We start from the raw sequence: 27,959 nt of genomic DNA on the forward strand, positions 1-27,959 counted from the left end.
GTCTATATTGCCTAAGAGTTTCACAGACTCATGAAGATGAGAATGAAATGGAGCAGGTAGTTAAGGATCTGGAGTTGCGTCTGGTTTTTGTGGTGAAGGTCACCTTGACCGTCACTGTAAATGGTTACCCAGCTAAACAGAACTCCAGCTGTACGAAAACGGATCGGTGCCCAGCAACACATGGAATAAACATTCAAATGAGCTGTAATTAAATGCAGAGCCACTTGCATTAGCTCATGAAATGTTTACATGGTACAGATACGGTAAAACCAGCAGTGAAATCGAGGTGTCTGGGCTCATCTCACTTAGGAGCTGCACTCATGGTTTGTCAGCACAGAGCTGCAGGTGGATACGCTTATTTTCACATGATCTTGAGCCCCTCAGCCTGTCATGAAGTGATTGAGGGGCCAAATGAAGCTCCAGCATCATGGGAGCAGGTCATGGAAGGGTGGCCATGTTTGGCCTGGTTCTACAAAGCTGCTTTCCAACATTTCAGAGAAGTAGAGTAGTGGTCCCCCCACTAGCAGTAGCAGCGCGCCGTCCTCCTCACCTCCTCGTCGCTGAGCCCACACCCAAGTGTACCTGTTCTTGGTTACAGAGCGCAGGTGAAAAAAAGCATGCTGGCCTCATGGAGAGCAATGGTTTTGCCGGCCGCATTCACCTCTTGCCAGACCTCATCCAGCAAAGCCATTCCTCCTCCTCCATCTCCAACTCCCCCTCGTCCAGCCAGGCCAGCCCCTCCATGTCCCCCCAGACCCCCATGGACAAGCTGGGCGCCTGTGAGGTATGTCCCGTGTCTGCTCCACTGCCCCCTGCTGGCCCGGCAGTCTTCCCGGCCGCTGCACTTTGTCCGCTCGTTGGACAGCTTTTCCCGCCAAAAAAATTCTCTCGAAAAAATGTGGTGATGGACAAGTAGTGTAACTTTCTGGGCACTTCCTAGGGTCCATTGTTAGTGTCATTGTTAGTATGTGGAACACCACGCATTGCAGTGCCCAAGTGCTGCTGGGAGATGTAGTTCTCAGCCATGAGCTTGTTTTAACTTGTCCCAGGACGTCATTTCTCATTTGCACTTGGCCAAAATATCCCATTTTAAGCACCGTAGAGATGGAACCATGTGTCACTTCCCTTTCTAATCGTTGATCTGAGAGCTTAGCAGTGTAGCGGTAGACCCAGTCAAGACCGGGTTTCTACAGGAAGTGTCCCACCACAAGATGGATGTTTCCTCCCCCCCCCCCCCTTGTGTGTCTCATGTCGGAAGCTGTAGTATAGAGCTTTGTGTGTTGAATGCTATAACCTGCTGATACTGTCATGGAAGACACTACAAGCCAAACTAACGCAGCCACCAGGACGCCTCTCTCCCACTCTTACGCGACCACTCACAAAAGCAAAAAGCAACTTTCTATTTTTTGCAGTTTTTTTCCCTCCTTTTTTAAAATCACACCCACAATCTTTTTCATTGCTCTTTGGACCCCTCCCCCAAACTAACTGGGTGTCTTTCAGCCTTTAACAGTCTACAGGTATCCCGGGGTTCGCTCTTGATTTTGTTTTTCCGTCGAAATGAGTGTTTTTTTTTTTTTTTTTTTCCCTCCTTCATCGAAATGCTGTGCGCTCCCCTTCCATGCAGCACATCGGTAAATCACCTCATGTTAAATGGAGAGTTTAGAATGTGCAACTAAGGAGGAATGTTTGCGCGCCATTTCCGCTATGAATGGAAGCCCTGAGCAGGGGAAAAATTCTCGCACCTGGGACCGCAGCTGGCGTTCGCGAGGTTTTGAAGTCGAGCATTGGCCTCGTCCGATGGGCTCCGATTGGTCACGAGGGATGATGCTGCCGTCCGTCCCTCCGTCCGTCCCAGAATTATTTCCTTTTCCTCACACCCGATTTTATTTCCCAACCCCCCCCCCCCGCTAGGTGTCATTGGTCCACCTGGTGCTACACGGTACCCATTTTCCGGAAGGTGCAGTAGAACGAGGGGCTTTTTAAGGGTGGTTTTGGTTTTTCTTTTCGGTGCTGGATTCCATTACAGGCTGTTGGTGACCATTTACACTTTGAGTTTTTCCTGTTCGTGTATTTTTTTAACATTTATTTTCCACGGTCTTTTCTCTTGACTGTTTACCCTCCCGTTCCATATTTATTTGAAATTCTCCTTGTGTCTTCCACGCCTGTACTCACCTGATCCTGCTTCTCTTTAACATCTCCCCCCCCCAAAGCTGTAAGTGCGCTTCCAACCTCGTATTCCCAACTCTCTTGCAAATCTCAACTCTCGATATTTTGTCGTGAGCAAAATGTTTAAATGTCCAGCTGGATAACCGTGCAGTTATTGAACGGTGGCCAATTAATAACCAGCAGGGTATTTTTGGCCCAAAATAAGTCTCATACTTTGCTTTTCGTACATTTTAAAGATTATTTTCTGTTAGAATCTGCTGAAGAACACAGGAAAATATCTGGGATTCAGTGACTTGAATACAGTTTTTATTAGCAATATTAATATCAATAATAAACAATAGTAATACCTTTATAAAAATCAATACCATGTAATGACTTGATACTAGATTTAAAAAGAAAAGCCTAAATTAAAAACAAGAATAACTAATATGTAGAATTTTAATAAATCACTTTAATGCCTCTTCTCAGGTTATAGGTAGAATTCCTGGCAGTTGGTTTTGATTTTATATCTTTAAAAAAAAAAAAAAAGGTAAAATTAGACGTAAATGATTTCACAAATTATTCCAAGTTCAAAAAGAGTAACTGGTGTGGGTCCACACTAAAAGTCAGTCCTGATGTATTAATTTATGTAAAAATATTTAAGAAAGTAGCTGCATTATAGAGGCGAAGGTTAGAAATCCAGTAACAACTGAGATGAGATCTTGTGTGGGCAGTTGGATCGTCGTCACTTGTTTTTAGTGTAAAACGTTATTTTAGTGGGATCACAAGCACAGTTGCCAACTCTCACACATTTGGTCCAAGTCTCACACTTTTCTTTCATAACAGTCTATAAAATGATGGGGAGAAGTGATCTGAGATGACTGTAAAATAGCTATAAAATGGTGGTTGAAAGGACCTTTAAAATGTGAATTCGTTGTGTTTCATCACCCGCTTGTGGCGCTGCGTACCGTATCAGTTCTGATATGGTCCAGTGTTGTAATTTAACACGGTTCATGATGGTGATGGTGGTGGCTGCACACAGACCGGTAAGGACCCTGCTGAGCGTGCGGTTCTGCTCCCGTTCAGCAGGTCTGATCCCTCTAACCTTGTGTACCTTTGTTCCAGACCCAATCTGCGAGCAACACCCTCCAGAAACACAAGTCCTCGTCCTCCTTCACACCCTTCATTGACCCCCGTCTCCTGCAGATCTCGCCCTCCAGCGGAAGCTCGCTCTCCAACGCAGGTAAGGACCCCGTGTTCCCAGCGCTCGATGCTCAATACTCCCCCAGCCTTGCTGCTCCGGCAGCTTCTCCTGCCCCCGGACAGAGGGCTCCATGAGCATCAGCGCACTTGGGGAGAATCTCCAGCCAAAATAGCCTTTAACCTTATCTCTCTCACTCGCGCACACACAGGCCACCTTCAGTTGCAGCGACGCAGCTCAGTCGCTGTGATCTATGACCTTTGACCCCATCCTCCCCTTCTGCAGCTTTCGGTAATGAAGCCCGTCTCCAGGACGCCCTGAGACAGGACCCCTCCCGAAAGGGCTCCGTGGTCAACGTGAACCCCGTCAACACCCGACCGCAGAGCGACACCCCCGAGATCCGCAAGTACAAGAAGAGGTTCAACTCGGAGATCCTGTGCGCAGCACTCTGGGGTGGGTGTTGCTGCGGTCCCCTGTTCCTAGCGCAAGGGCTTCTTGACCTGCAGTTCCCCAAAGTCACCATCAGGTGGCATCACATGCTCCATTAACCAAGAGGGTCACAGCGCGCAACATCTCAAGTCGCTCTCTTGCTCTCCTGGCCAGGTGTGAACTTGCTCGTGGGTACGGAGAGTGGACTGATGCTGCTGGACAGGAGCGGACAGGGCAAGGTGTACCCTCTCATCAACCGGCGCCGCTTCCAGCAGATGGATGTCTTGGAGGGACTCAACGTCCTTGTGACCATATCAGGTAGGTGTGACCCACTCTGTCCTCAGCCCTGGTGTCTTGTACGACTTATCATAGGGTGCTAGCTCCTTCAGTGATGGTGGTCAGAAGATGGTATGGATGAAGGGGCAGCTCCGTGTCATTGATGCTGGTCAGAGGAGGGTATGATTTGTAGGAGGACAGTTTTCTATTCTGGTTCCTTTCAGCACAGTGGTGGTTTCTGTTCATTTGCTCATATGTTCCTTTCCCCACTTGTCTATTTTCTTCTGTAGAAATCAGTCCACTTCTTAGTCTTATGTATTGAATGTTAAGTTTTGTTTTCTTCCAGTGGTCCCACAGTGGGATGTAGTGCTCTGACTCAAAGGATCTGCTGACCTGCACTGTCAGAATGCTTATCCAGATGCTGCACTTCCCTGATTTGCTCGTCTCCAACTTGCTGATGGAGTTTTGCTTTGACACGTTCCCACCCGGCATGTAAAAGTCGCTGTGGTGCGTTCTGGAGCAACGCCGGGCCCGGGGGCTCCGTTCCAGGAAACGTTGCCATGCCGTGTCATTGCCATCGCCTTCCAGAGAGGAAGTTGAGCAAAGAAAGTCTGCGTACTGGAGAGTGCAACATCGCCAGAGCCCACGCACACACACACACAGCAGTCACTTGACAATGAAAAAAAGACCCACAGTAATAATGGAAAGTTTTGAGTTATTTTTGGTTGAGCTTAGGCTCTGCACGTATCTTGGGTGATAAAATTCAACTTTAAATGCATTTCATCACAGTTCAACTGAAACTACAACCACGGAGAAGGTCCACGTGGAATTATTAGAAAATATACGCCAAGATATGACCCATTTTTTTGAAAGTACCATTTTGTAGATCTTGGGTGAAGTGCAGATGTTTCGCTGAAGCCCTTGCAGTTTGTCTTCCCGAGCCTGTAGCTTTCAGCTACCATTAGCCAAGTTGTGATCGATATTTTGGAGGGAAGGTTTGCAGCGTTTGAGATGATCCACAAAGCTCCATCTCTCTTGGAGAACCTCCACACATCATGACTTTGTTGTTAAAGCAGCCAGCTGTGACGTGCTGTCAGGGCGATGCTGATGCTCGGTGGGAGACGGGTTACTCAAGGCATGTTGAAGCTCATAAGGCGGAGTCTTTTCTCCTCCCCAGGGAAGAAGAACAAGTTGCGGGTGTACTACCTGTCCTGGCTGAGGAACAAGATCTTGCACAATGACCCTGAGGTGGAGAAGAAGCAGGGCTGGACCACCGTAGGGGACCTGGAGGGATGTGTTCACTACAAAGTTGGTACGTTCCAGACCCCATCCCCACATTTATTCGAGCCATTAAGTTTGACATGATGGGACAGCTCGGGACATGAGGCATCTTCTCTGGGTCTACAGCATAAGATGAATGTTGAACCTGGAGAACCATTGGAATGAAGGGTATCGGTCTCATCCTTCAGCACCATCTTTTTTGCTTACTACAGCTATGTGAGAAATGTGATGATGTGGGACTTCCAGAAGTCCACCGTGGACAGAATGAGGTTTTGGTGCTGAGGTCGAGCTGAGCTTTCCTGTTAATGGAACTGTACTGTATGTTCTAGTCTCTGGTGACATAAGTACGGCGATGGCCATTTTGCAATCCGTGTTCCGCTTTGCTCATCACAGCACGGCTCCGGTGCCCCAAGGGTCACAAGTGTCATTTCTATTTCTCCTTCCAGTCAAGTACGAGCGGATCAAGTTCTTGGTCCTTGCTCTGAAGAACTCTGTGGAAGTGTACGCTTGGGCGCCCAAGCCCTACCACAAATTCATGGCCTTCAAGGTGAGAACCGTGGAGCAGAGCTTCGTCCCTCAGCTTCGTATCAACGGCGGGATGGACACTGCTTGGTCTGGGCAGGAACATTTTTTTTTTTTTTTTTTTTGCATCATAACAACGAAGTTCTGTCTTGTCCCAGGACTGTCGCCACAGCCACCCCTCCTCCTGACACAGTACTTTGGCTTTTCTTAACATTATTTGCAGTTTCTTTGGCAAACACCCAGCCATATACACACACTGGCTTATCGTAGTATGAACCGCATGCATTTTTGAAGAAATGTTTTCCAGATAATTTAGTTTTAGTTGCATTTTCTTCACTGTTTTCTGAAACACGAGTCTTCAGCTGAGCAAAGGTGCCCTGCACTTACCTTCGAGTAAGCGAGTAAATGGCAGGAGAGGTCAGTCACACAGAACAGGAATGTGGGACCGCCTTAGTTCAACTCACTTGCACGGTGTCTGCTGCTCCTGTGTGGTGTTCCTGAGTGTCGTCGATCAATAGCAAGAGAAGGAAAGTTGCACATGTTCATGAGATGAACCAGCTGGCATTCGGTAGGAGTTTATTTAGACGGCAAATTCTCATTGTCAGTCATTTTAAATTTTGGTTTTAACGTCACTCAAATTTTTACAGACCGTTATTTTACCTTAACTAAGTCCTGTAAATCAATTGAGGGATGGCGGTACTCAACTTTTTTTGGTCCTCACATGCAGGTAAAGCTGGAGTTCTGAACAAAATTTCCCAAAAGGCTTGTACTTCTCATCGAGTTTGTATGATGAGGTGTCACTGTGGGTGGATTTTGTATGATCTGTAAATCAGGATCTTTACTACATGTCCTCTTGTGATGTGCCTTCAGTGCGGTTTGGTGTACAAAGGTGCTTTGTGCTGCGTAAGGAGGTTTTAGCCCCGCCTCCCATTCTCCCGCAGTCCTTCGGAGACCTGGTCCACAAGCCGCTGCTGGTTGACCTCACAGTGGAGGAGGGACAGAGGTTGAAGGTCATCTATGGCTCGTGTGCCGGCTTCCACGCGGTGGACGTGGACTCGGGGGCGGTGTACGATATCTACCTGCCCACGCACGTAAGTGTCCGACCCGTTTGACCCCCACCGCGGGCACGGAAGTGTCTCAGCTGCCCATCAGCCATTGGGTCGTGTGGACCCGGAGCCAAATCTACTGTCCACGTGTCCCTATAGATCCAGACCAGCATCCAGTCGCACGCAATCATCATCCTGCCCAACACGGACGGTATCGAGCTGCTGGTGTGCTACGAGGACGAGGGCGTCTACGTCAACACCTACGGTCGTATCACCAAGGACGTGGTGCTGCAGTGGGGCGAGATGCCAACTTCAGTGGGTACGTGGGTTCGGCGCCCTGCCTCCCAGTTCAGCAGCCCCCGTTCTCTCAGCTGTCATGTTTTCCTCATGAGCGCACACCTCTGACACGCTGCTCTCCATCTGGTCCCGCAGCCTACATTCGGTCCAATCAGATCATGGGCTGGGGAGAGAAGGCCATCGAGATCCGCTCCGTGGAGACGGGCCACCTGGACGGCGTCTTCATGCACAAGAGAGCGCAGAGGCTCAAGTTCCTGTGCGAGAGGAACGACAAGGTGGGGCGGAGACGGGCGCCAAACACGATGGCGTAGACGTAGACGCTGGTACACGGCCGTACGAAGGTGGTCGTCCTCTTACAGCGGGGTTCCGTTCCAACATCACCGTCGTTAGTCACAAACCCCTCGCGCTGTAATGTATGAACCATAAGTGTATAAACACGTAATGTGTGTGTTCTACACTGTATAATGGGACCATGTCTTATTCTTCTTTATACACAGTAATGTTGTTTACTCCTAACAGTAAATATAGTAGTATAGTAAATACAGGCATGTTGTTTTTTCATGCAGCATTTATTTCACTTTTGTTTCCGTATCCGTTTTCTTTGGCATTTTCATTTTTGCTCAACAGAACAGCGACGTTTTTGCTTGCTGGACATTGTGTTTAAAAAAAAAAAAAAAACAAAAAACTTTAGTGCAGTGACAGACAGTGCTCCGTATATAAATAAGGTTTTTGTGAAGGAAGCTCAGCGGCCGATGGACGCAGCGAGTCAGCGAGAGACGCGGTGGCAATGGAGCGCTCACGGCGACACATTACGACCACACGACGGGACTCAAATAATACACTAAGGGTAACGGGACGGCAGCCGTCCATGCGGCTCGTCATAAATCGCATATGTTGCAAGTCGAGGACCACCTGTGCACATGTAATCGCATGAACATTTGTTCATGTGGTCACACGCGAATGGTCACACACATGCAAAATCACTGCCAGCTCTCTTCTCTTCTCTTCTCACTTCCCCCTGCTGTAATGTGCAAGTCATTTCCAGCTTCCAGGGTCGAAAGGGAACATAAACCTGTCATTAAATTTCCCAATGAAGGATGGGCTTTTGCTGTTTTCCTCAGTCTGGGGACGAGGGGCTCTTCCCGCGCCTCGGGATTATGGGTGCTTGTTCGATACACCAAGTACACTCTGCGCTTGCATCAGGGCCCTGTGTTTTCCCCGGGCTGTTGGTGTTGGCATCACGCCGAAACGGGAAGTCGTGGTCGCGGAGCAGCCGCGTTGTGGAAGTCGTCTCAGCAGATTCGTCCTCTGCCGCCCCTGATGTGTGTTGTTAATGAAATTATTTACAATTTGCTTTGGTACAGTTTCCAACATAGAGCCTAATAAAATCAAAAAAGGTTTAAAAAAATTATTTTAAAAATCCTTTTTTAATACGTTCCGTCAGTGGAAACGCACTCCGGACACAGACCTTGTCGCCATGTGTTGCTTTTTCAAAGTACTTTCATGGGGACTTGAACCTGGGTCCTGTGGTTGGGAGGCAACTCATGTAACTGCTGCGCTTCCCGTGTTTCCGGAAGCAAACGGCATTTTTCTTACCCGCCCCCCCCCCCCCGCAATCTCCCTCTGTCTGCAGGTGTTCTTCGCTTCCGTTCGCTCCGGGGGCTCCAGTCAGGTGTACTTCATGACCCTGGGACGAAGCTCGCTGCTCAGCTGGTAGAAGATGCACCCCCCCCACTGGAACGACCGCTTTCTTATCCCCAGGATTTGAGATGACGACAATTTAAAATTTAAAAAAGAAAAAAAAAAAAAACAGAACGAACAAATGGAAGACGGATCGAAGAAGCAACCGCGAACTGACACTTTCACCGCACCAAGCCGACCTGACGGTCAAAGGGGGTCTTCAGTACAACTTCACAAACGCAAAAAAAAAAGGTTCACAAGGTCGCAGACGACGGTCACCGTGGCAGCGGGACTTTGCAGGGTCTCCGACACAAGGATTTCCGGCATCGTTCAAGAAAAATACGTTGATCCCAGACAACGGGAGAGCCCTGCCCCCCCACCGTTTTGGGGGGGTTCAGAGTCTAATATCGAAATGGTCTGTCTGTTGAAGTGTATTTGTTTGGGGGCGGGGGGTTATTGGACCAGCGAACGACTGTCAATTCTCCAGTGGAAGGGCAGGCTTTGATGTCGCCATGGAAACGAGAGGAGAGGATGAATCTGAGGGCTTTTCTACAAACCGGTCTGACCAGAATGGAACCATAGGTGGCCGCATGTGTTTTTCTTTTTTTTTTTTTTTTTTTTTTTTTTTTCTCCCCCCCCCCTTTTTAATTATATTTTTGGGCAGGGTTCTTCAGCAAGGTCCCCCTGGACAGGCTTCAAGGCGTCTTCTGGAAAGAGTGCGACTGTCTTGTCACTGTTTTTATTTCTCCACTCAATAAACCCACATTTTTTCATAATTTTATTTGGCACTATTCATTGGTGATGTCTCCAGGAGTCTGAGGACAGGGAGGGTCGATGTTTCTTCTAGTTGTTTGTTGTTGCTGTTGTCGTTGTTGTTGTTCCGCCTTCTGAATCGCAAGGACCAGACCCTCAGCCCTCACGTCTCTCCCTGAAGCTTTTATCCAAATTTCTGCAGTTTTTTTGCACCTCTTTATATAGCTGGATATTGTACTGAAACAAAGTGTTCACCCAGCCTCGCCTTTTTCTCCACCCCTACGGACAGTGAACCACGTTTCTCCATGTTTTACATCGTTAGTTAAACCCCAGCAGCTCTTTTGGGGGGCATGACATTTGGCCCCCTGCTCTCAGCATCGATGAGGAACAACGAGCCACAGGAGATTTAGACTGGAATAGACACACCAGCCAGAGGGGCGCTGGGGTCCCTCAGGGACCAGTCCTGGGACCTGCCAGATTTTCTGCCCGTCCCAAGTCGTGCTCCTTTCCACGCGTCGTCTTTCTTTCACACGTCTCAGATGATTCTCCAGTTGGAAATAATGTGAAATTTCAGCCTTTATGAACCGGACTTTTATATACTGACTTTGATTTCTCTCATTGTTTTTTTAAAAGGTGGAATGCAGTGCATATAGAATGTAGGATCATTCTTCTCGGTCAGGGGCAAAGGCCTTCCGCAGCTTTCGGTTGGCTCTCTAGTATGGAGAGATTAGTTTTGGAATGGACTAGATACAATGCAGGGGGCGTGGGGGGGCGGTCTAGGAGCCCCAGGCGTCGCCGATCGTTCGAGATTTCTCTGGCTTGGAGACTTATTTGTCGCCCCCTCCGATGGACGATGCCCAGAAGAGCCTGCTTCTTTCCCCCAGCTCCAGCGAGCCCGGCTGTCCTTTTCATACTGTGCTTTACGGTTGCCTTAACACTGCGCGTCGGCTGAACCACACCTTTACAGCCGCCCCTCCTGCTGGGCTTCCGAATCGATCCGGAACGGCTTGGTGCTGAAACGCGGGGCTCCGTTACCGTGGCCAGAGCAACGTACCGCCGCAACGTCCGTTTTTGTGGAAACGACACGCCAACGCGAAGCACCCTCTTTGTGTGAAGCCGTTCGACAAGAACCAGGCAGACAGTTTGAGGCGGGGATGAGGTGGTGTGTTTTTGTTCGCTCGTCCCCCCAACCCCCTTTACGTTGTGCTCGCTGCGTTGCCTCCGCTCACCGTGTCCTCGAGCGATCCGGACCGCGGGCCCGCACGTCCCCCGGAGCCCCGCCTCGCTCGTACCAACACGGGAAGGGAGAGCGGCGTGATCGTCAAAGACCTGAACGCGTTTCCTACCGCTGCATTGCGTGTGAACCTGGCTTGTTCGCGTGGGCCTGCGGGGGGCGCTGATGGCGGTGGCGTTGGCGGCAGCCACGCGAAAACCCGCGCTCCGTTTTCTCTTGCATGTCGAACACTTAAGTGGAAGAATCCAACGCCATTTGTGTACGAGGCCTTCATGGTGATTGGTCCCCTCTTGCGAACTCTGTCCCGTTGGATGACGTTGTCTTGTTGCTAAGGTGCTTGTCGCTCGATTGCATCCGGGCTTCCCGCGAGTCGAGAGAGGGGTCGCGTTCCCGCGCCGACGCCGCTCTCTCTCCGGTGGCCCTGGACGTCCTCTGATGCTCTCCCCTGGAGCCGAAATGGCCCCGTTCAGAAAACAAGCAGTATTACCACACCACTACATTTAGAAGATGCGTTTGAAGATCTTGTAGACGTTGGATATTTTTAACTCTTAGTTAAACTGAATGATAGTTTCTGTTTTTTTTTTTTTTTTTTGTGGTTTCTGTAATTTTCTGTAATCCAAATTATAATGACACCACTGTAGTGGTTTAATATTACGCTCACCTTGTGTTGAGAAAATGTTTACAGAAACAGTTTTGTTACACTAATGTGCAACATATTTATGGTTGATTTGAGAACTTTTTTTAAAAGTTTTGTATTAAGTTAGTTTTCCTCATAACCATCAACAGCTGACTTTGGGAGGATCCAGAGGTAATACCACGAGTGACAGATGGAGAACGAGTGGCTACCCTGACAACACCCGACATGCGTTCGTCGTCGTGGTGACGTACTGTAGCAGCAGCGCTCTGTCCCTGGCCCCGGCTCGTGGGCCGGACGCACGCCACCAGTCCCCCTCCAGTGTTCCTGCCATGCTATTCTAACTTATGTCTACTCTGTGTATTATGGCAATTATTGTATTTTTCCTGAAGGTCTTTTTTTTTTCTTTCTTGAATAAACTCAAAGTAATATACTGATGTGTGTTCCTCTTTGATTGTGAGAATGGAAAGATACACACATCCCTTCATACATTAGTGCTTAGGATTAGTCTGAAATCAGAAATGGCTATATCACAAATGGGTTTTTTTAATTGAGTTGCATTAAAAACGACTGTAAACATCAGATATAGGTGTAGCGGTATCATTGATTGCACATTCCCATCATTGCCACACAGGAGCTGCAAACATGGTGGAAGTGAGTTGAATTAAAGCGGTCCCAAACTTCGATTTTGAGTGCTCTTTACTGCCATCTACTGGCTTGGGGGGGAACACAGGTCGCACTCGCTCCACAATGGTCAAAACACTTAATGTGTAGAATCAGGAAGTGTTATTGAAAGTGCAGGGGAAGATACTACGTGTACCTTTAGAAATTCACAACCGTTTGTAACAGGACGTGCCGGTGTGTTTCGCCGCACGGAAAACTGGGACCCAAAAATGTCTCGCTGCCAGGCGGCTTGCGTTAACATGTGAACACATTGTGAGCGCACATACAGCCAAGGCGATTAAAAATTAAAATACGGTGAAGGGGGGGTACAGTAGCCGGGTTCGAAGCGTGTTGAGTCGATACAGAGGCCAGAAACTCGCTTCTTATTGCTCTCCTACAGAGGTTCCTGCACAAATGGAGGCCAGTGGAAAGATTTGGGAAGAGCCACTTATCAGCTGACCTCATTGCTGGGGGTAGGAGGCTCGGTTGCTCTCGATGTCGATGTCAGAACGTCAGAACGAAACCCCTCCGACTCCATGATGCGGAGTTGCCCAAAAAAGAAGGTGCGAGTGGGCGGCTGCCGGCAGCACAAGGAAGTGACAGAAACGGTTCCTGATTTAATGTTATGTAACGGGGGAAACGGGTTACAAACTGTTACGTTGAGCTGACGCTTTTTCCTAAACAACTTACCATGTTTAGCTACTTGTAGCTATTTACCCAGGAATACAGCTGGCTAATGTTACTGGAGCAATTGAGGGTAAATACCTTGTTCAAGAGGACTACAGCGGGAAGTGGGATTCAAACTTGCAACCTTTGGGTCCAAAGGCAACAGCTCTAACTGCTGCACTTCTAACTGTTCTCAGCACAACAGCTCTTCGAATCCCTCTGCTCGATGTGTCACGGATGCGAGGCGTCGATTCGCGGTCCGGCGATCGCTCGTCGTGTGAACCGTCACTGAGCTCTGCTGAAGCCCCACCTACCGCTGGCGACTCACCTGGGGTCCATCACGAATGCCTGGCCACTTTATAGGGGTCTTCTTGTATCGGTTCAGCTGCTATGGTTACGGCCCACAAGCCCATCAGTGGCCCTGCTCCCCGATACCTGCAGGAACCGGTCCGACCAGACTGCTGCGTTCCGCTCCCCCACATCTGCTGGCTCGGTGGTCCCACACACAAGGGCTCCGAAACCAAAGGAACAAAATTTTTCGGTTCTGGCTTCAATTTGGTGGAATGACATCCCTCTGTCCCTCAGAGCTGCTGAATCCCTTCCAGCATTCAAGAAGGGCTTTGAATCCATTTCTTTTAGACTTATTTCTCCCTGATCATATGTCTACTTCATAAACATGCACTACTTTTTTTTTTTTTTATTCCCCATTAGTTCTATATGAAGCTATTTGCATGATGATTTAATCATGGTTTTGGACTAAGTGCCTGTACTTTGAGAATTGTGTGCCTGTTTCTAAGGAAACTCAGAACATCCATACTCCCGCGGTCCTTGAACACAGCACTTTGTTTTAAGCAGGAGGGGAGATTCGAACCTGCAACCACAGGGTTAGTCCCCAGCGTGATGCTACACCTGAAGGTGTTATTTCAGCTACAGTGGCATTTCGCTGATGCGCCGCAGGATACGCCGCGGTCAGCATCACAGCGCTATGGACAAAGGGCCCGTCCAGCGTGGAGGTGTGTAACGCTTCCAGGGCCCAGCAATGTGTGACACCATTAATAACTGTTAATAACAGCCACTCTCGGGCTCGATGAAGTGACAAAATCTCTCGATGGATTATTAGGACCGGATGGAGAACCGTAGCCTGATCGACTGTGCACATGTGACTGTGTCTCTACTATTCCGCAAATGAGCAATATTAATATGAACAGAAATGGTTAATAAGGACGGCACGGTGGCACAGCGGGGAGCGCTGAGGCCTCACAGCTGCTGGGTTCTGGTTTTGAATCCAGTTCAGTCATGTGGGTTTCCTCCTACTGCTCTGGTTTCCTCCCGCACTCCAAAGACATGTGTCTCAGATCAGTTGGTGAAGTGAAATTGCCCTTAATGTGCGTGTATGTGTGTGAGAGAGAGAGTGAGTGAGAGATTGTCTTCTGATAGAAAGGTCTCCCGGTTGTCCAGGCTCTGCCTGGTCTCACACCCTACACCCCCCGGATAGGCTCTGGACCACGGTGACCCTGCACGGGACAAGTGGACGATGGACGCAGTGGGGCAAACGACTGATCTCTCTGCTCCTTTTTTGGACGAACCGTGGGAATGTTGCATAACTCTAGATGGGCCCCTAAATTTAAACGCGGCTCTTTCACGTGAAGCTAAAGCAGAGAGTGTGTGGCGACTCGCGGTTTGCGCCCTGCGTGTCGACGCCACGGACAGGATGCCGCGTTGCGTAAGGCACGCGGAATCACGCTTCTGGAGTAATTCCAGCAGAGCTGCCTCACAGACGTTTGTGCAACGCCGTGGGAGCGCCAAAGTGCACGTTCGCCGCTGCGCCGGCGCGTCATGGAAAGACGCCTCGGTGGCACGTTGCCAGAGGTGTGGCGGTGCGCTGCGAGGAGGCCGCGAGGAGGCCGTTCCAATGCATACAACCAAAAAAATGCATTTCAAATCAAGTCATGGATGGATGGATGGATGGATGGACAGGTGGAATTATCAAAATAGCTCCATCGCAGGGCATCCATATCCATCCACTGAATGTATCGTTCATTACTTCACCACACTGACACCAAAAATAACCCTCTCAATGGGTTTCCGTTGGCAGCGACAGACTGCGACCGTTTGCCTCCAATCCTGCGTCCATCACCCAAATCCCCGCTCCTCCACCGAAGGCGGTGCCTTATGAGACGCGCTCACCTGGCCGCTGCCCAGACGGGGAAACGTCACTCACCTGTCCTGACACAACAGGCAGGGACGCGAGTCCTGTCCGTGTCTCCGTGATACGCGATTAAACGCAGGCTTTCGCAGCCAGGAGGGGAAACGTCCGGACCGAGACCTGAACCGCACGCTACATGTTGGAATGACAAGTAGGAGAAGATGAACTTGCAAAGTGTCAAACGTCCCTTAATAACGTTATCTTAACATTTCTCTAACCTCTTTAGATATATTTTCTATGTGGTTCGGTGACGTTGGACGTTCCACCTTTTTTTCCCCTTCCGGAGACATTTTTTTAATGAAATGATCCCGTGATGCTTGAAAAATACACCACGCGAAAATTCTTCTTCGTACGTTTTCGGGTTGAGCTGGTCTGGTGTTCGGAATCGTCTATTGCGTTGCGGTGAGTCAGTGTGAAGTCCCCAGCGATATGTAAACAAATGTGTGTGCAATTTTGTGTGTGTGTGTGTGTGTGTGTGTGTTTGTGATGCATGTGAAGTCCTCTTCAGGAGCTGAGCTGCTGTCCAACGGATTGAGAAACACCAGGACTTCCCAGTCCTGCACAGGAACACGTGCGAGCATAAATATGAGTGTCCGCTTCCTCTTCGGTCCCAGACGTACACATACACACACATACACAGGCACACACGCACACACACACACGGAAAGACACGCAAGCCGGCACAGCCACCCTTCCATCCGGCTTCAATGTCACACAACGGCAGCATGGCCTGCAGGGACCAGGTGAGTACACATGTTCCTTTACCTCCTTTGGGATCCTGATGATGACGCTTTGACCCAAAGGTGATCAAGACCGTCCACGGTTGTGTGAAAACGAGGAGGTAGCTGGGAGGTAATCCATTATATCGGTCTCTCGCGTTTGTATTTTGGTGGATCGTGTCAAACGGCCGCTGGAAACCTGTTGACTGAACTCGACTTGTAAAAAGAACTTTTTCCCACTCAGATGAACCACCAACCTTAATTTACAAGTTACAATGTTAATTTTGCGTTTTTGCGAGAGTGTGTTCCTGTGTTCTTGCGGTTCACATGTACTCAGACAGAGAATGTCCTGAACGTGGAATTTATTCAGAACATACGTTAAGTATTGCATTGTAGTTAAACTTTAATATAATCTTCTCTTGAACCTTCTATTACTGTCAGACCTCTGCGGTATTCAAACCTTTACTGTATGTACAGCAAAGTGACCATTTAATATCACTTGTTTATAAGATTGTCTTTGCACTTGAAGATGTAACTCACATGGAGAATTGTAATAAAATAATAAATAGCATCTTTACAGTTATTAATTTAGCATAGCAAAGAGAAGTGCATTCAATAGCACACAAGGTGTCAGAAGTGGGATTCAAACCCACATCTCTATCCGGAGACCAGCGTGTGGAAGGTACTGAACCTTGCGTCTGGTGCCTTAGACCGCTCGGCTATCCTGACAGCTAATGTCTTGATTGTGACCCCCTGCTTCTGAACATCGATCTTCATTATGAAGCTCCTTGGCTGGACCTGTGAGGTAGGGAAGGGTGGAGATCCTGAGCGCTGCCTCACCAGTGTGTTTCTCCTTTCCACCACGCCCAGGTTCTGGTAGCATTGCTTCTCGCATGTTTCACCAGCAAGACTGCGCCTCTCAGCCTGCCAGTGACAGGTGTGTGTATATGTGTGCATGTATGTATGTATATGGTAATGGACTTTGTCTATAGTTCCAGTCAAAAGTTTGAGTACATCTGTTTGACTCACCTGCACTTAAGAACACAGAGTTTGAGGAATGAAAGTCAGTGTTATGGACTAATTAATCACACTGCAAAAGACTTGGGTCCCACCAGCTAGTATTTGTAATACACGGAGAGGGTGAGCACGAGTTGTGCCTGTGTGGTTCCCACTGTCCAGTGTGGCGGTGGCAGTGTCATGAGGTGGGACGGCTTTGCCGGTCACACAGTTGATGAGTTTTACCAAGTCCATGGCAATCTGAACCACTTTGATCCCTATAACACACTTCAGCGGTATGCTGTTCCATCAGAGTTATGGCTGGCAGGGAAGTCTTTCATTATTTAGCAAGGAACTAACCGTTAGCACACCTCAAAGTTGTAGAAGAACTATCTGGACAAGAAAAGCAAAGGACAACTCAATGTAGTGACCTGGGCATTAAAAAAGTGTCAACTGCGAAGATTATGTGTACTCAAACTTTTGACTGTATCTGTTTAGAAAAGCTTTCTGTTCAACAAAAAAAAGTTCAAAACATCCATACGTTCACTGTTCAATTTGAAAGTCAAGTTTAGTTAAAATTTCTGCGCTAAAGTTAGTCGACCGTTTAAGGTCTAACCCAACATGGTCACATGCAGTGAGCGTGCTGTAGGGGGCACTGTCCTCCTACTCGCTGTAATACGGGTTAGCTCTGCCCCCCTCTGCAGAGAATTGTCTCCAGGTGTCAGAAATAGAAGAGTTCCACCTGCAGGGAGAAGCTGTGGTCCTCAGCTGCCCCAAAGCGGAAAGGGTCGTGCTCAAAAATCGGCTGCTGCACACCCCTGGGTACACCCAGCACTTCGCCGGCGCCGCCATGAGGCCCCTGGACACTAATGGTCGCGTGAGGGACCGTGGCCGGCGTCTCTGGTTCCTACCTGCTCAGACCTCCGATACCGGCAACTACACCTGTGTCTTCAGGTGAGCATCACCTCTTGTGTCGCTGCAAATCATTGGTCCTGATGAGCCCACAAAGCATCAGATAGAGCCTGATGATTGTGGACAAGTGATCAAGGTCTCAAGTTCTGATGGTGAAATGGAATCTACGATGTGTGATGGAAAAGCTCTGAGATTTTTAATTTGGACCAGTTTTTCTGTGCTGTCTGCTGGTGATACGTGTTTCTCCCCACCTCGTTCACACCATTTGTTCCAAAGTTGGAGGTCCTCAGCTGCAATGTGGCCAAGCTCTTCCTTTGTATCACGGTGGCTGATGGGAATGTCATCATCTCACTTCCTTCATCGTCGTTTTTGGATTTTTTTGGGAGAAGAACATAAAGCACAGTGTGGGTGTAGTCAGGCAAGGACTGGAGTGTGTCGTCACAGGAGAGTTTTTCATCGCGAGCTGCGGGAAAACGGCCGACGGTTCCTTTACCGTGACGCTGCTCCTTCCCACACTGCTGTGCCCAGATATGTTGGTTGAAACAAAATCTGAAGAAACTTTTTTGATCACACCTCATGTATCCCATTCCGCTGCTGGTTTCTTAATAGCCTGAACCGTGGAGACTAGACCACATGGTCAGGTTTAACCCTAGCGAACATTCCGTCAGGTTCTTGGACTAATGAGTTCACCAGCTTGTCTTGCTAAACCAACCTCACCGCACCGGGTCTCCAAGTGGCTCCGTCGTAGGTCGTCCTTGCTCTGAGAACGTTGACGGGATTCGGTTGACCGTGTGATAAGCTTGTGGCTCATGAGTGTGTTGCCCTGTCCCCCCACCCCCCACAGGAACAGGACGTTTTGCATCGCCGGGATCATCTCTCTGCAGGTGTATGAGAGGAAAGGGCCCCATCTGGACATGATCTCATACCCCAACTTCGTCTTTCCAGGCCACACCGGGTTGGTTGTGTGCCCCAACCTGAAGGAGTACAACAGAACTGGAAACCTCCAGTGGTTCAAGGTACGTTGCCAAACCAAGAACGCACCATCTAGCGTCTGGAATCTGGAGTTATTAGGAAGCAAGAGTGCAATGCTCCAGATGATCATGGTTGCAGAACGACACCACACAACTAGAGTAGGCACCAAGTTTCATCTGGGGTCACTTGTCGTAGTTCATGCCAGTCTAGTGGAAGCCCAACCGGGGTATATTAGGGAGGTGCTAAGTGTGGTGTTCTTGTCCTTCCTGTTATCCAGGCCATGGTTCTCACTTTGCAGTTATGTGTGACGCACTACTTTGTGCTGGAAATTTCATGTTGGGTATAGATGGCATGAATTTGATTCTTTTGAAATGAAGAGGCTGCTTTGACTCAAAAAGTCAAGGTCAAGGACTCTTCCATTTCTTTCCTGGGTCTGAAGTGACCTGTGATCCCAGAAGAGTGTTCAACTCCCCTGCTGAGATCCCAACCCTAACCCTTTCAGGAATCGACCCCCATAGAGCTCTCTGTCAACGGCACACGGTACCACCAGCAGGAGGCCAATGTGCTGGCCATCCAAGACATCAATCCTCAGGACAAGGGCTTCTACACCTGTGAGCTGTGGATTCTCTTTGACCAAACGCGCTTCAAGATTACCAGGACCATCAAGCTTGTTGTGGCAGGTGCTCATACCTCCGTACTGGACTACTGACTAATGGTTCTCCTCGTTCTTTCTTTAGTTCCTAGTTTGAAACCATCTCATCCTAAAGCCCGAACTTGTGTCTTCTCTCCTTGCAGCACCCGAGGAAGAAACCACGACCCTACAGACCAGCCCCGCTGTGATCCCAACACGACGTGAGTAACTTCCAAACCCGCAGAGGTGTCTCACTGCAGCTCGTCTTCAATCGCTCGGTCTTGAGCACCAGGTGTGGTGAAGCACCCTGTTCATCCACTGCTCTCTCCATGTCCATCTGTGTACAGCGCCTCACCCCCCTGAGATTGTCTACCCTGCCCATGGAGATGTGTTCATAGCCATCATAGGTAGGTCACCTACGGATAGTCGCCGTAAGGCATTTAGAGGATGCAGTGTGACTGTGTGTGTGAGTGAGAGAGAGACTACATGCTCTAACCATGCTCTGTCTCCATTCAGACTCCACTTTGGAAATTCCATGCAGGGTGTCCACAGGCGACCAGCCGGCCAATTCCACTGAGGTCACATGGTTGGTGAACGGCTTGAACATAGAGGAGTCTGTCCTGCGGGGTCGAGCTTTTCTTGGAGAGAGGTAGCATTTACCATCATCTACCCTTGAATGCCATCACGTACCCCCGCCTACTGCTTGAGCTCACCTCAAGTTTTGTGGCTTTCGTAGCAGGTGAAGCTAAGCCAACGCTGGTCTCTATCGACGGTCCACTGTGTGCTCCTTGTCTTCAAAGGATACATTCTAGTAGACTGGTTATTTATTTATGTCGCTGATCCTTTTTTTCTCCAGTGTCACCTGCAATGTTAGGTCTGTGTACTAAGCAGCTTGCGCTGATTTTCCCATTTATACAGCAGGGTAATTTTTACCGTATCAGTTCAGGGTAGTACCTCGATCAAAGGCATTACAGCAGGAGCGGGGAGTCAAACCGAGGACCTTTCAGTGCAAAGAGATAACTCTAACCACTACGCCACCCAGAGCCCCTGCAGTCCGGGTTCATGCGGCTCTTCCCGATGGGTTTTCTTAGATGTGTTGCCGGTGAAATCGGCTCCAAGGGACGTCACACGTACCGTACACACGTGTTGTGCGTCACCCAAAACGACACCGTTTGCATTAAGTCTCCCCAGAGTAGGACGCCTGTGCATCTCGGGGTTGAGGGGAAGCTCACGCTCCCGCCTTCTTCTTACCAGAGTCATCAGCAGAAGTGAGCGCACCCTCATCGAGCTGAAGATCATCATACTGGAGCTCCATGAGGAAGACAGCAGCGCGGAGATAAAATGCGTCGCTCGTAGTCCGGGGGGCCGCCGGGACGTCGTGGCTCAGGTCCGAGTGGAAGGTACGTCCCTGGTGTTTCTCCTGACCCGAGGAGCAGCTTCCTGCTGCGGATCTCATCGGAGCTTCTTCGTAAGGACAAGATCCTATTGGCTGCTAATCCACTGAACGAACTGGTGATGGTGGAAAATGTGTCAGCATGGGACTCTGGGAGCAGTAGAGGAGGGCAAAGTAGGGGTACAGAGCAGTAGAGGAGGGTAAAGTAAGGGTACAGAGCAGTACAGGAGGGTAAAGTCTCTCAGTCTCTCTCTCTCTTTCTCTCAGACCCCTTCGTGTGGCTCACGGTGGGCTGTATCGGAGCAGCGGCGTTCCTCACCACGGTCTCCCTGTTCCTCTACCTCCTGCTCAAACCCGAGCGCAAGGACTATGTTCTGGCCAGGCAGAGCAGCGTGTTGTGAGGGCCACTCTGCCTGCCCCCCCCCCCACACACACACACACCTGGAGAAATCAGGACCCGATCACCTGAGGAATAGGAATTCAGGCCACCACCACCACCCCCCGCCCCCCAACCAAACAGCCCCCCAACAGATCTGTTGGAATTTAACTGAAAAGCAGCTCCTTGTAGTTTTTTATAAATTTCTTTCTGCAGTCAGCTGGGACAATTGAAGCTCCCTAGAGGAATGGCTGGTAGTGTTGTGGTTACAGCTGCTGCCTTTGGACCTAAAGGTTGCAGGTTCAGTTCCCCTCTCTAGTTATAGTACCCTTGACTAAGGTACTTACCCTGAATTACTCCTGTAAAATTACCCGGCTCTGTTAATGGGTCAGTAATTGTCAGTAACTTGAGCTGAAGGGCTCTTGGTGCCATGTGCTCATGAGACGCTAGATGGCGACAAGAAGCCCTTTTCTCCACCTTTCCGGCAGCGGAAGTGGACACGTGGTTTGCACGTGACCCCGAAGTCCAGATGGTTCTGCGTGGGGAAGCGGGACATGTGGACGCCGGTGGACATTGACACACAAACAGACCTAATTAGAGTGACAAAAAGAAACAAACAACCAAAAAAAAACTGATACATTTTTGTAACACCTTCTACATTTACCCGTTTTTACCTTTAAACGTTTCCATGGAAAAGACAACCGCACCTGTTAACGTTAAATGTACAGAATGGAAGCGATGGAATAAATGTGAAAGACAAATGTAACACAAACACAAAAGGCCTTTTAATCAGAATGGAAATCCTGTGTGTGTGTGGGGGGGGGGACACCACAGCTTGTGTAAAACACTGATTTTACCTGCCTTACTTTACACTCTACACACACAGGGTGGTACTGTACTGTACAGTTTCTCTAATATCGCTTCCACACAGGGGTTCAGGAGAGAAGCATTGAAACGGGCCGCTTCTCGGGATCAACTTGTCCCTCACAAGTACTGATACTGGAAAAGGAATCAAATCAAAGCCAGGAAATGTACAAAAAATATCAGCGTTTAAAAAAATTACAGCGCAAGTACGACAGAGCTCATCCGTTATTAATAACCACTTATCCTGGGCCACAGTGGTCAGTGTCCATCCTGCAAGAACAGGGCCGGAGACAGGGTTCGCCCTGGATGGGTACCGGTCCATAAATGGGCGCACACGCACGCACCCACGAGCACACGCACAATGCGGTGTCACCCATTCATCCGAAACATGTCGTTGGATGTGGAAGGAAACCAGAGCGCCTGGAGAAAAGTCACGAACAAGGAGAGAACGAACGATCTCCGCACAGACCGAGCTTGAATTCTGAAGCGCTGGCAGCCTTTTGAGCACAGACTGTCTGTTTCAGGTTCTGCCACAGCATCTCCAACAGCAAAATAAGAACAATAAGCAGTGGGATTGATATGTTAGCATTAAGAATGTACATTTACTAATCAGACACTTCCCCCCCCCAAAGCAACTTCCAATGAACTCTACATAGTGTTGTCAGCTCACACACCTTATTCACCACCATGACTTACACTGCTGGATACACTACTTACAAGGGGTTACTCATCCATACATCAGTGGAGAACACACACATGCTAGGAGGAAACCAAAGCACCCCCTTGCAGACATGGGGACATACAAACTCTACACTAATCAAGTGGGGATTGAACCTATGTTCTCTCACACCACCCAGGGGCTGTGAGACAGCAGCACTACTTGCTGTGCTACCCTCACTTCGGTGCTAATATCCATCAACCAGAAACTTGTCTCATTTTCAGTACATCCCATGGATATGTGCTCAGAACCCATGTAGTGCAGTGGAGCTGTTGCCTCTCAGCAAAAGGTCATGGGTTTGAGTCCCCACTCCTACTGAGGCACCCCTTAGCAACACATTTACTACTGGTAGTAAAAATGGATAAATTTCTTTAAGCAGCTTCGTGTTCAGACCTCACTTTGTAAGCTGTCTTGGAGATGAGAGTCAGGTTAATAATAATAATAATAATAATAATAATAATAATAATAATATAACACACAAACATCTATGTATGATATCGACTAACCCTCATCTGGTCCTCTGAGTGTCCACACAGCACCTAAATCTAACCTCATGTGACAAATAACACAAACACAGATTTTACTTTGCCACTATTGGCATTTATTCATTATTTATTCTTTATTTATTTATTATTTCACACCAGAAAGCAGTGTTCTGTCTATCTATCTTCTCTGTAAATTTATGGCTGTGTGACAACAGGACATCTCCAGCCAAAAAAATGGGATCGGAAGAGCATGAGAGATGGATCTTCTACTGGTCGTGCTGTTGTCCAGAACCTCCTTGTGACCTGTGACTCAGAATCTCTTCCCAGCACTGGAATGGATCTTGAAGTATTTCTGAGGTATTTTTAACTGCGTCATTACTGGAGCAGTAAGTTGTCCTAGTTGGATCCATAGCTCACTCTGGGGTACAACCTTCCTCTTTTACTTATTCATGTTTTCAGGGTCCAGAGAGCACAGATATGTTTGGCTCTGTTGGACAATGGACGCAGTGGACATGGTCTCAGAAAAGCCGGGAGGGGGGTTATCTCCGTAAGGACACAATTTATCTGTCGTCCAATTAGTTCTCTTTGACTCGTCTGTATACGTATGTTTGAAATTGATGCCTTTCGAAAGATGCTCTCACTTGTGCAAACATCACACTTGGTTTTTCAGAGGAAAAAACCTAAAGGAGATACAGTACGTGAAAATAAATCCAGAGCGTGTCATACTTGGATATAAAGACTGGACCAGGTCCAGCTGGGCTACTGGCTGCTGAGGTTCATCCATCCATCCACTATGTATAGTTCAGCCCCATCCATCCATCCATCCATCCATCCATCCACTATGTATAGCTCAGCCCTATCCATCCATCCATCCATCCATCCATCCATCCATCCATCCACTATGTATAGCTCAGCCCCATCCATCCATCCATCCATCCATCCATCCATCCACTATGTATAGCTCAGCCCCATCCATCCTTCCATCTTAATGTACTTGTTAGCCAGAATGAAGTGGCTGTTAAATCACAGACCGAATGATTGAAACACTAATCATGGACCGAATGTTTAACAGTACTGCATCTCTTCTAGATGCTTCAAATTTGTGCCAGATTTTTATTTCTTAACAGATACCTTTATTCACTCCCAATAGTTCATTATAATTACTAGTTCAGTTATTGTAGATCAGTGATTCAGCTTCCTTTCTTCCCTTCGGAAATGTTGCTTTCTTTGGTCAAAGTCCAGAGTCAGTTTACTGTGTTGTTTGTTCAAACTGAATAGGTCTGTTGATCAAGCGGATGAGCTTGTATTGTACACATTTAACTTCCATCTTTTTCTGCAGGTTCTGCTGTCAGCTTCATTCAGTGGACTGAGATGTTTGGGGACAAAGGGACTTGGGCTCAGCAATGAAGCAGAGGTTCCTCATTCTCCTGGTGATCACAGCCTATCTCTCCAGTGTTGCCATGGCAATTGGCGGTCAGTACCAAGGCTTCTAACAGGGGGTGCGGTGGTGCAGTGGGTTGGACCGCAGTCCTGCTGTCCGGTGGGTCTGGGGTTCGAGTCCCGCTTGGGGTACCTTGCGATGGACTGGCGTCCCATCCTCGGTGTGTCCCCTGTGTTGCCGGGTAGGCTCCGGTTCCCTGTGACCCCGTAGGGGACAAGCGGTTCTGAAAATGCATGTGTGCCAAGCTTTCTATCACGGGTAGCAGTCTGAGCAGGTACACAAGGTATCACAGGCAAGGAGAAACATCAAAGGGTAGAAAATTGTAGGCAAATTACAGTAATGAAAGAATTCCCAACGTGTTTTTTCATCTGATTGGCAAAAAATTGTTTGTTATTCTGCACAGCAGAAAGATGACGGCCCAGCGACCTGATCTGTTGGAAATTATTTCCTGTAAATATATAATCAAGGTCAGAAATCAGATTCCGTGCAATTACATCATGGGAGAAGCAACATGAAGTGATCAGAAATAAAACGGGCGGTGGAGTGGAAAAACAGTTTTGGGTAAACGGATACTTTGCAACAAACGGGGGGAAAATTGTCCGTTCACATGACCCGAGTACTGCTCTGGAGTCTCAGTCGCAGCTGGAGTTTGTCAGCAATGTGGCTTTGAGGATGTTTGATGAGTGCCTGTATCATGTTGTGGGAACAGTAGACAGATGGGGACAGACCGAGAAGGTGTGGAGACGCTAGAGACATTATGGGGACAGTAAGGGGGTCGTATGGAGACAGTATTGGGACGGAGAGAGACAGTATAGACAGTGCAAAGTGTAGAGACAATATTAGGAGACTGTGTGGACAGTATTATGACCTTATGGGGACAATATTGACAGGATAGCATGGAGGACACCCCCCAGTGTGTGTCTGTGTGAGTCTGTATGTGTGAGAGCATGTTGTTCTCCTGTCTTCCCACCTTTGATTTGTGTGTGTGTGTGTGTGTGTGTGTGTGTGTGTGTGTGTGTGTGTGCGTGCGTGTGTGCGGTGTTTCGGAGAACTGCAGCGTCCATGGCGTGCACTTCCAGCCATGGTTCACCGTGCAGGGAGAAGCTGCAATGCTCAGCTGTACCCTGGACCACTTTCTCCCCCGTCAACGTCTCCAGGTTCACAGAGGACAGTGGGAGAGAGCTGTCCGGCATGGAGGGAAGATCACGGTTCGAGCCCAAGAGCTCTGGTTTCTGAGCAGCAAAGAGAGCTTTCTGCACGGATCTGAAGTTACTCTGTAAGGGGTCATCGCTGCACACACATCATGGACGAGAACACAGAGCCTAAAGTGCTGTTGTCACTGACGAGAGGAGAAATAAACGGTGGTGGAACCGTTCGAAAGCCACAGTCAGTGACACCAGCAGACAAAGAACGAACAGATGCTGTGGATGTGGGGACAAGATGGGGGAAAAAACTTCAACTGCATTTTCTCTTCATCTTACACTTCTTACCTAAATATGTGTTTGTAATAATGTTTCATCCTTATTGTGGTTATGTAATAATAAGTAATATACACCGATCAGCCAAAACATTAAAACCACTGAAAGGTGAAGTGAATAACGTTGATTATTGCATTACAGTGGCACCTGTCAATAGGTGGGATATATTAGGCAGCAAGTGAGCAGTCAGTTCTTGAATTTCATGTGTTGGAAGCTGGAAAAATGGGCAAACGTAAGGATCTGAGCGACTTTGACGAGGGCCAAATCGTGAGGGCTGGACGACTTGGTCAGAGCATCTCCGAAACGGCGGATCTGGTGGGGTGTTCCTGGTATGCAGGGGTTAGTACCGACCAAAAGCGGTCCAAGGAAGGACAAACGGTGAACCGGCGACAGGGTCACTGATGATCTGGTCCGGTCCCACAGAAGAGCTACTGCGGCACAAATTGCTGAGAACCTTAGTGCTGGACATGATAGAAAGGGGTCAGAACACACAGTGCATCGCAACTTGCTGCGTATGGGGCTGCGTTGCTCTTTATAGGGTTACGTCCAGTGGAGTCCGGGCCTCGAGGGGTCAGAGCCGTTTTGGCGGCACGAGGGGGACCTACGCTGTATTAGGCAGCTGGTTTCAATGTCTCGGCTGATCGGCGTAGATTGTCTTGTCCTCCTCGTATGTTCTGCGGACAGTCTGAAAGGCACTAAATGTTGCTGGCACCGTTCTTTAACGGAAGATGCGAAATGACAAAGCCACAGATGTGGGGAAATTGAGGGGGGTTGACAAATCGGTCGAGGCAAAGCAATCCTTCCTGCAGGAGACTCACTCAAAAACAAACTTGCTAAACTCAGCAGGATGGGCACAAGTTAAAGTGTGCAAAGAGACAACCAACAGCGGACGAAGAAAAAGGAACAAGAACGTATGAATAAACATTAACAGAACAGTACAATTGTGGTATTCGGGGAAATTTTTTCTAATGCTTCACATGCGTTATGGGGGCAATGACAAACACAACGTGATGATGTCCTGTGAAAGATATGTACCTGTAACCCCCGGCCAAAGTTCCCTGTTTTTGGAAAAACGAGTGCCATATATTTATGAGACTTCTGAAATATATTTCACATTAAGTGGGTACTGTCACTTTAAACAAGTCCTGCTCTCTCCATTAATGGGCGGAACGTAAGTCTACTAATTTCCGTATATCATGGTAGAGCACTGTCTTTAAAAATGCCATTTATAACAATAAAAGACAACAATTTTTAAAGAAAAATATGACAACGCATTCCTGTTTTTTTTGTAACAACATTTACAGTTAAAATGCAAGCCTGTATGGGTCTAGTGATGTGTCTACAGGCTTATCAGAGTCTTCCAGCAAGATCTGGGCACAGCTAAGGAACAAGACACCTGTAAAACTGAATACTCATACAGAATATATGTGTAATATATATTGGTACAATCTGTACAGGACTCATGAATGGCCAATTAATTTAACAAATGACTATAGGAAGCTGTGATGGGGGACTCATCAAATTACAGCAAAAATTGGAACTATCGGATCATTATAAGTGGCAGTGGGGGGGAGGGGGGGGTTGATCTGTGGGAAAATTCTGGGCTTCAGCAAAGTGTGGATTCCCAGTGACTAAAGGAACAAGCAATGCAATGAATCTGAGCTGGATTTTATATCATCAACATGAAATCCAATGCTTATAATATGACACAGTCCTGCTGTCCATCTCGCCTTCTCTGAAGAGAACTCTTGACAGTTGCCGGAAAGACAAGCGGGTCCCGACTACGATGGAAACCAACCCTGCGGACTGCAGGCGGCCGCACCGCACGAACCGGGAGGTGACTGCGACCGCCAGCGGTTACCTGTTAGCTGTGCTGCCCTGTACGGTCCCACACGGAACACGTGGACAGTTACTCCATCCAGAGCTTCCAGCTGAGCTCGG

General features: G+C 48.4%; 2 protein-coding genes across 8 annotated transcripts in view; both read left to right on the top strand.

Moving 5' to 3' along the window:
• Nucleotides 1–9,831, top strand: part of LOC108926901 (mitogen-activated protein kinase kinase kinase kinase 4) — a 52,779-nt gene extending 42,948 nt beyond the window's left edge. For 5 of the 7 annotated variants that reach the window (XM_018739883.2, XM_018739884.2, XM_018739885.2 and 2 more), the window contains 10 exons: nucleotides 599–784; nucleotides 3,271–3,388; nucleotides 3,632–3,799; nucleotides 3,950–4,093; nucleotides 5,229–5,363; nucleotides 5,779–5,879; nucleotides 6,796–6,945; nucleotides 7,060–7,219; nucleotides 7,333–7,472; nucleotides 8,831–9,831. In XM_018739883.2, coding sequence (XP_018595399.2) covers nucleotides 599–784; nucleotides 3,271–3,388; nucleotides 3,632–3,799; nucleotides 3,950–4,093; nucleotides 5,229–5,363; nucleotides 5,779–5,879; nucleotides 6,796–6,945; nucleotides 7,060–7,219; nucleotides 7,333–7,472; nucleotides 8,831–8,914 — 1,386 coding nt within the window. In that variant the 3' untranslated portion in view covers nucleotides 8,915–9,831. The remainder of the gene's footprint in view (nucleotides 1–598; nucleotides 785–3,270; nucleotides 3,389–3,631; nucleotides 3,800–3,949; nucleotides 4,094–5,228; nucleotides 5,364–5,778; nucleotides 5,880–6,795; nucleotides 6,946–7,059; nucleotides 7,220–7,332; nucleotides 7,473–8,830) is intronic. The other 2 variants (XM_029257806.1, XM_029257807.1) reach the window with 1 other exon arrangement.
• Nucleotides 9,832–15,626: 5,795 nt separating this feature from the next.
• Nucleotides 15,627–21,150, top strand: LOC108926886 (interleukin-1 receptor type 2). Its single transcript, XM_018739867.2, has 10 exons — nucleotides 15,627–15,776; nucleotides 16,623–16,689; nucleotides 17,453–17,702; nucleotides 18,505–18,676; nucleotides 19,135–19,312; nucleotides 19,428–19,484; nucleotides 19,611–19,670; nucleotides 19,780–19,912; nucleotides 20,518–20,663; nucleotides 20,924–21,150. The coding sequence occupies exons 1-10, from the start codon at nucleotides 15,741–15,743 to the stop codon at nucleotides 21,055–21,057; spliced, it is 1,233 nt and encodes a 410-aa protein (XP_018595383.1). The 5' UTR covers nucleotides 15,627–15,740; the 3' UTR covers nucleotides 21,058–21,150.
• Nucleotides 21,151–27,959: the final 6,809 nt, after the last annotated feature.

Source organism: Scleropages formosus, chromosome 14 (assembly GCF_900964775.1).
Source record: "Scleropages formosus chromosome 14, fSclFor1.1, whole genome shotgun sequence".
Lineage (NCBI taxonomy): Eukaryota > Metazoa > Chordata > Actinopteri > Osteoglossiformes > Osteoglossidae > Scleropages > Scleropages formosus.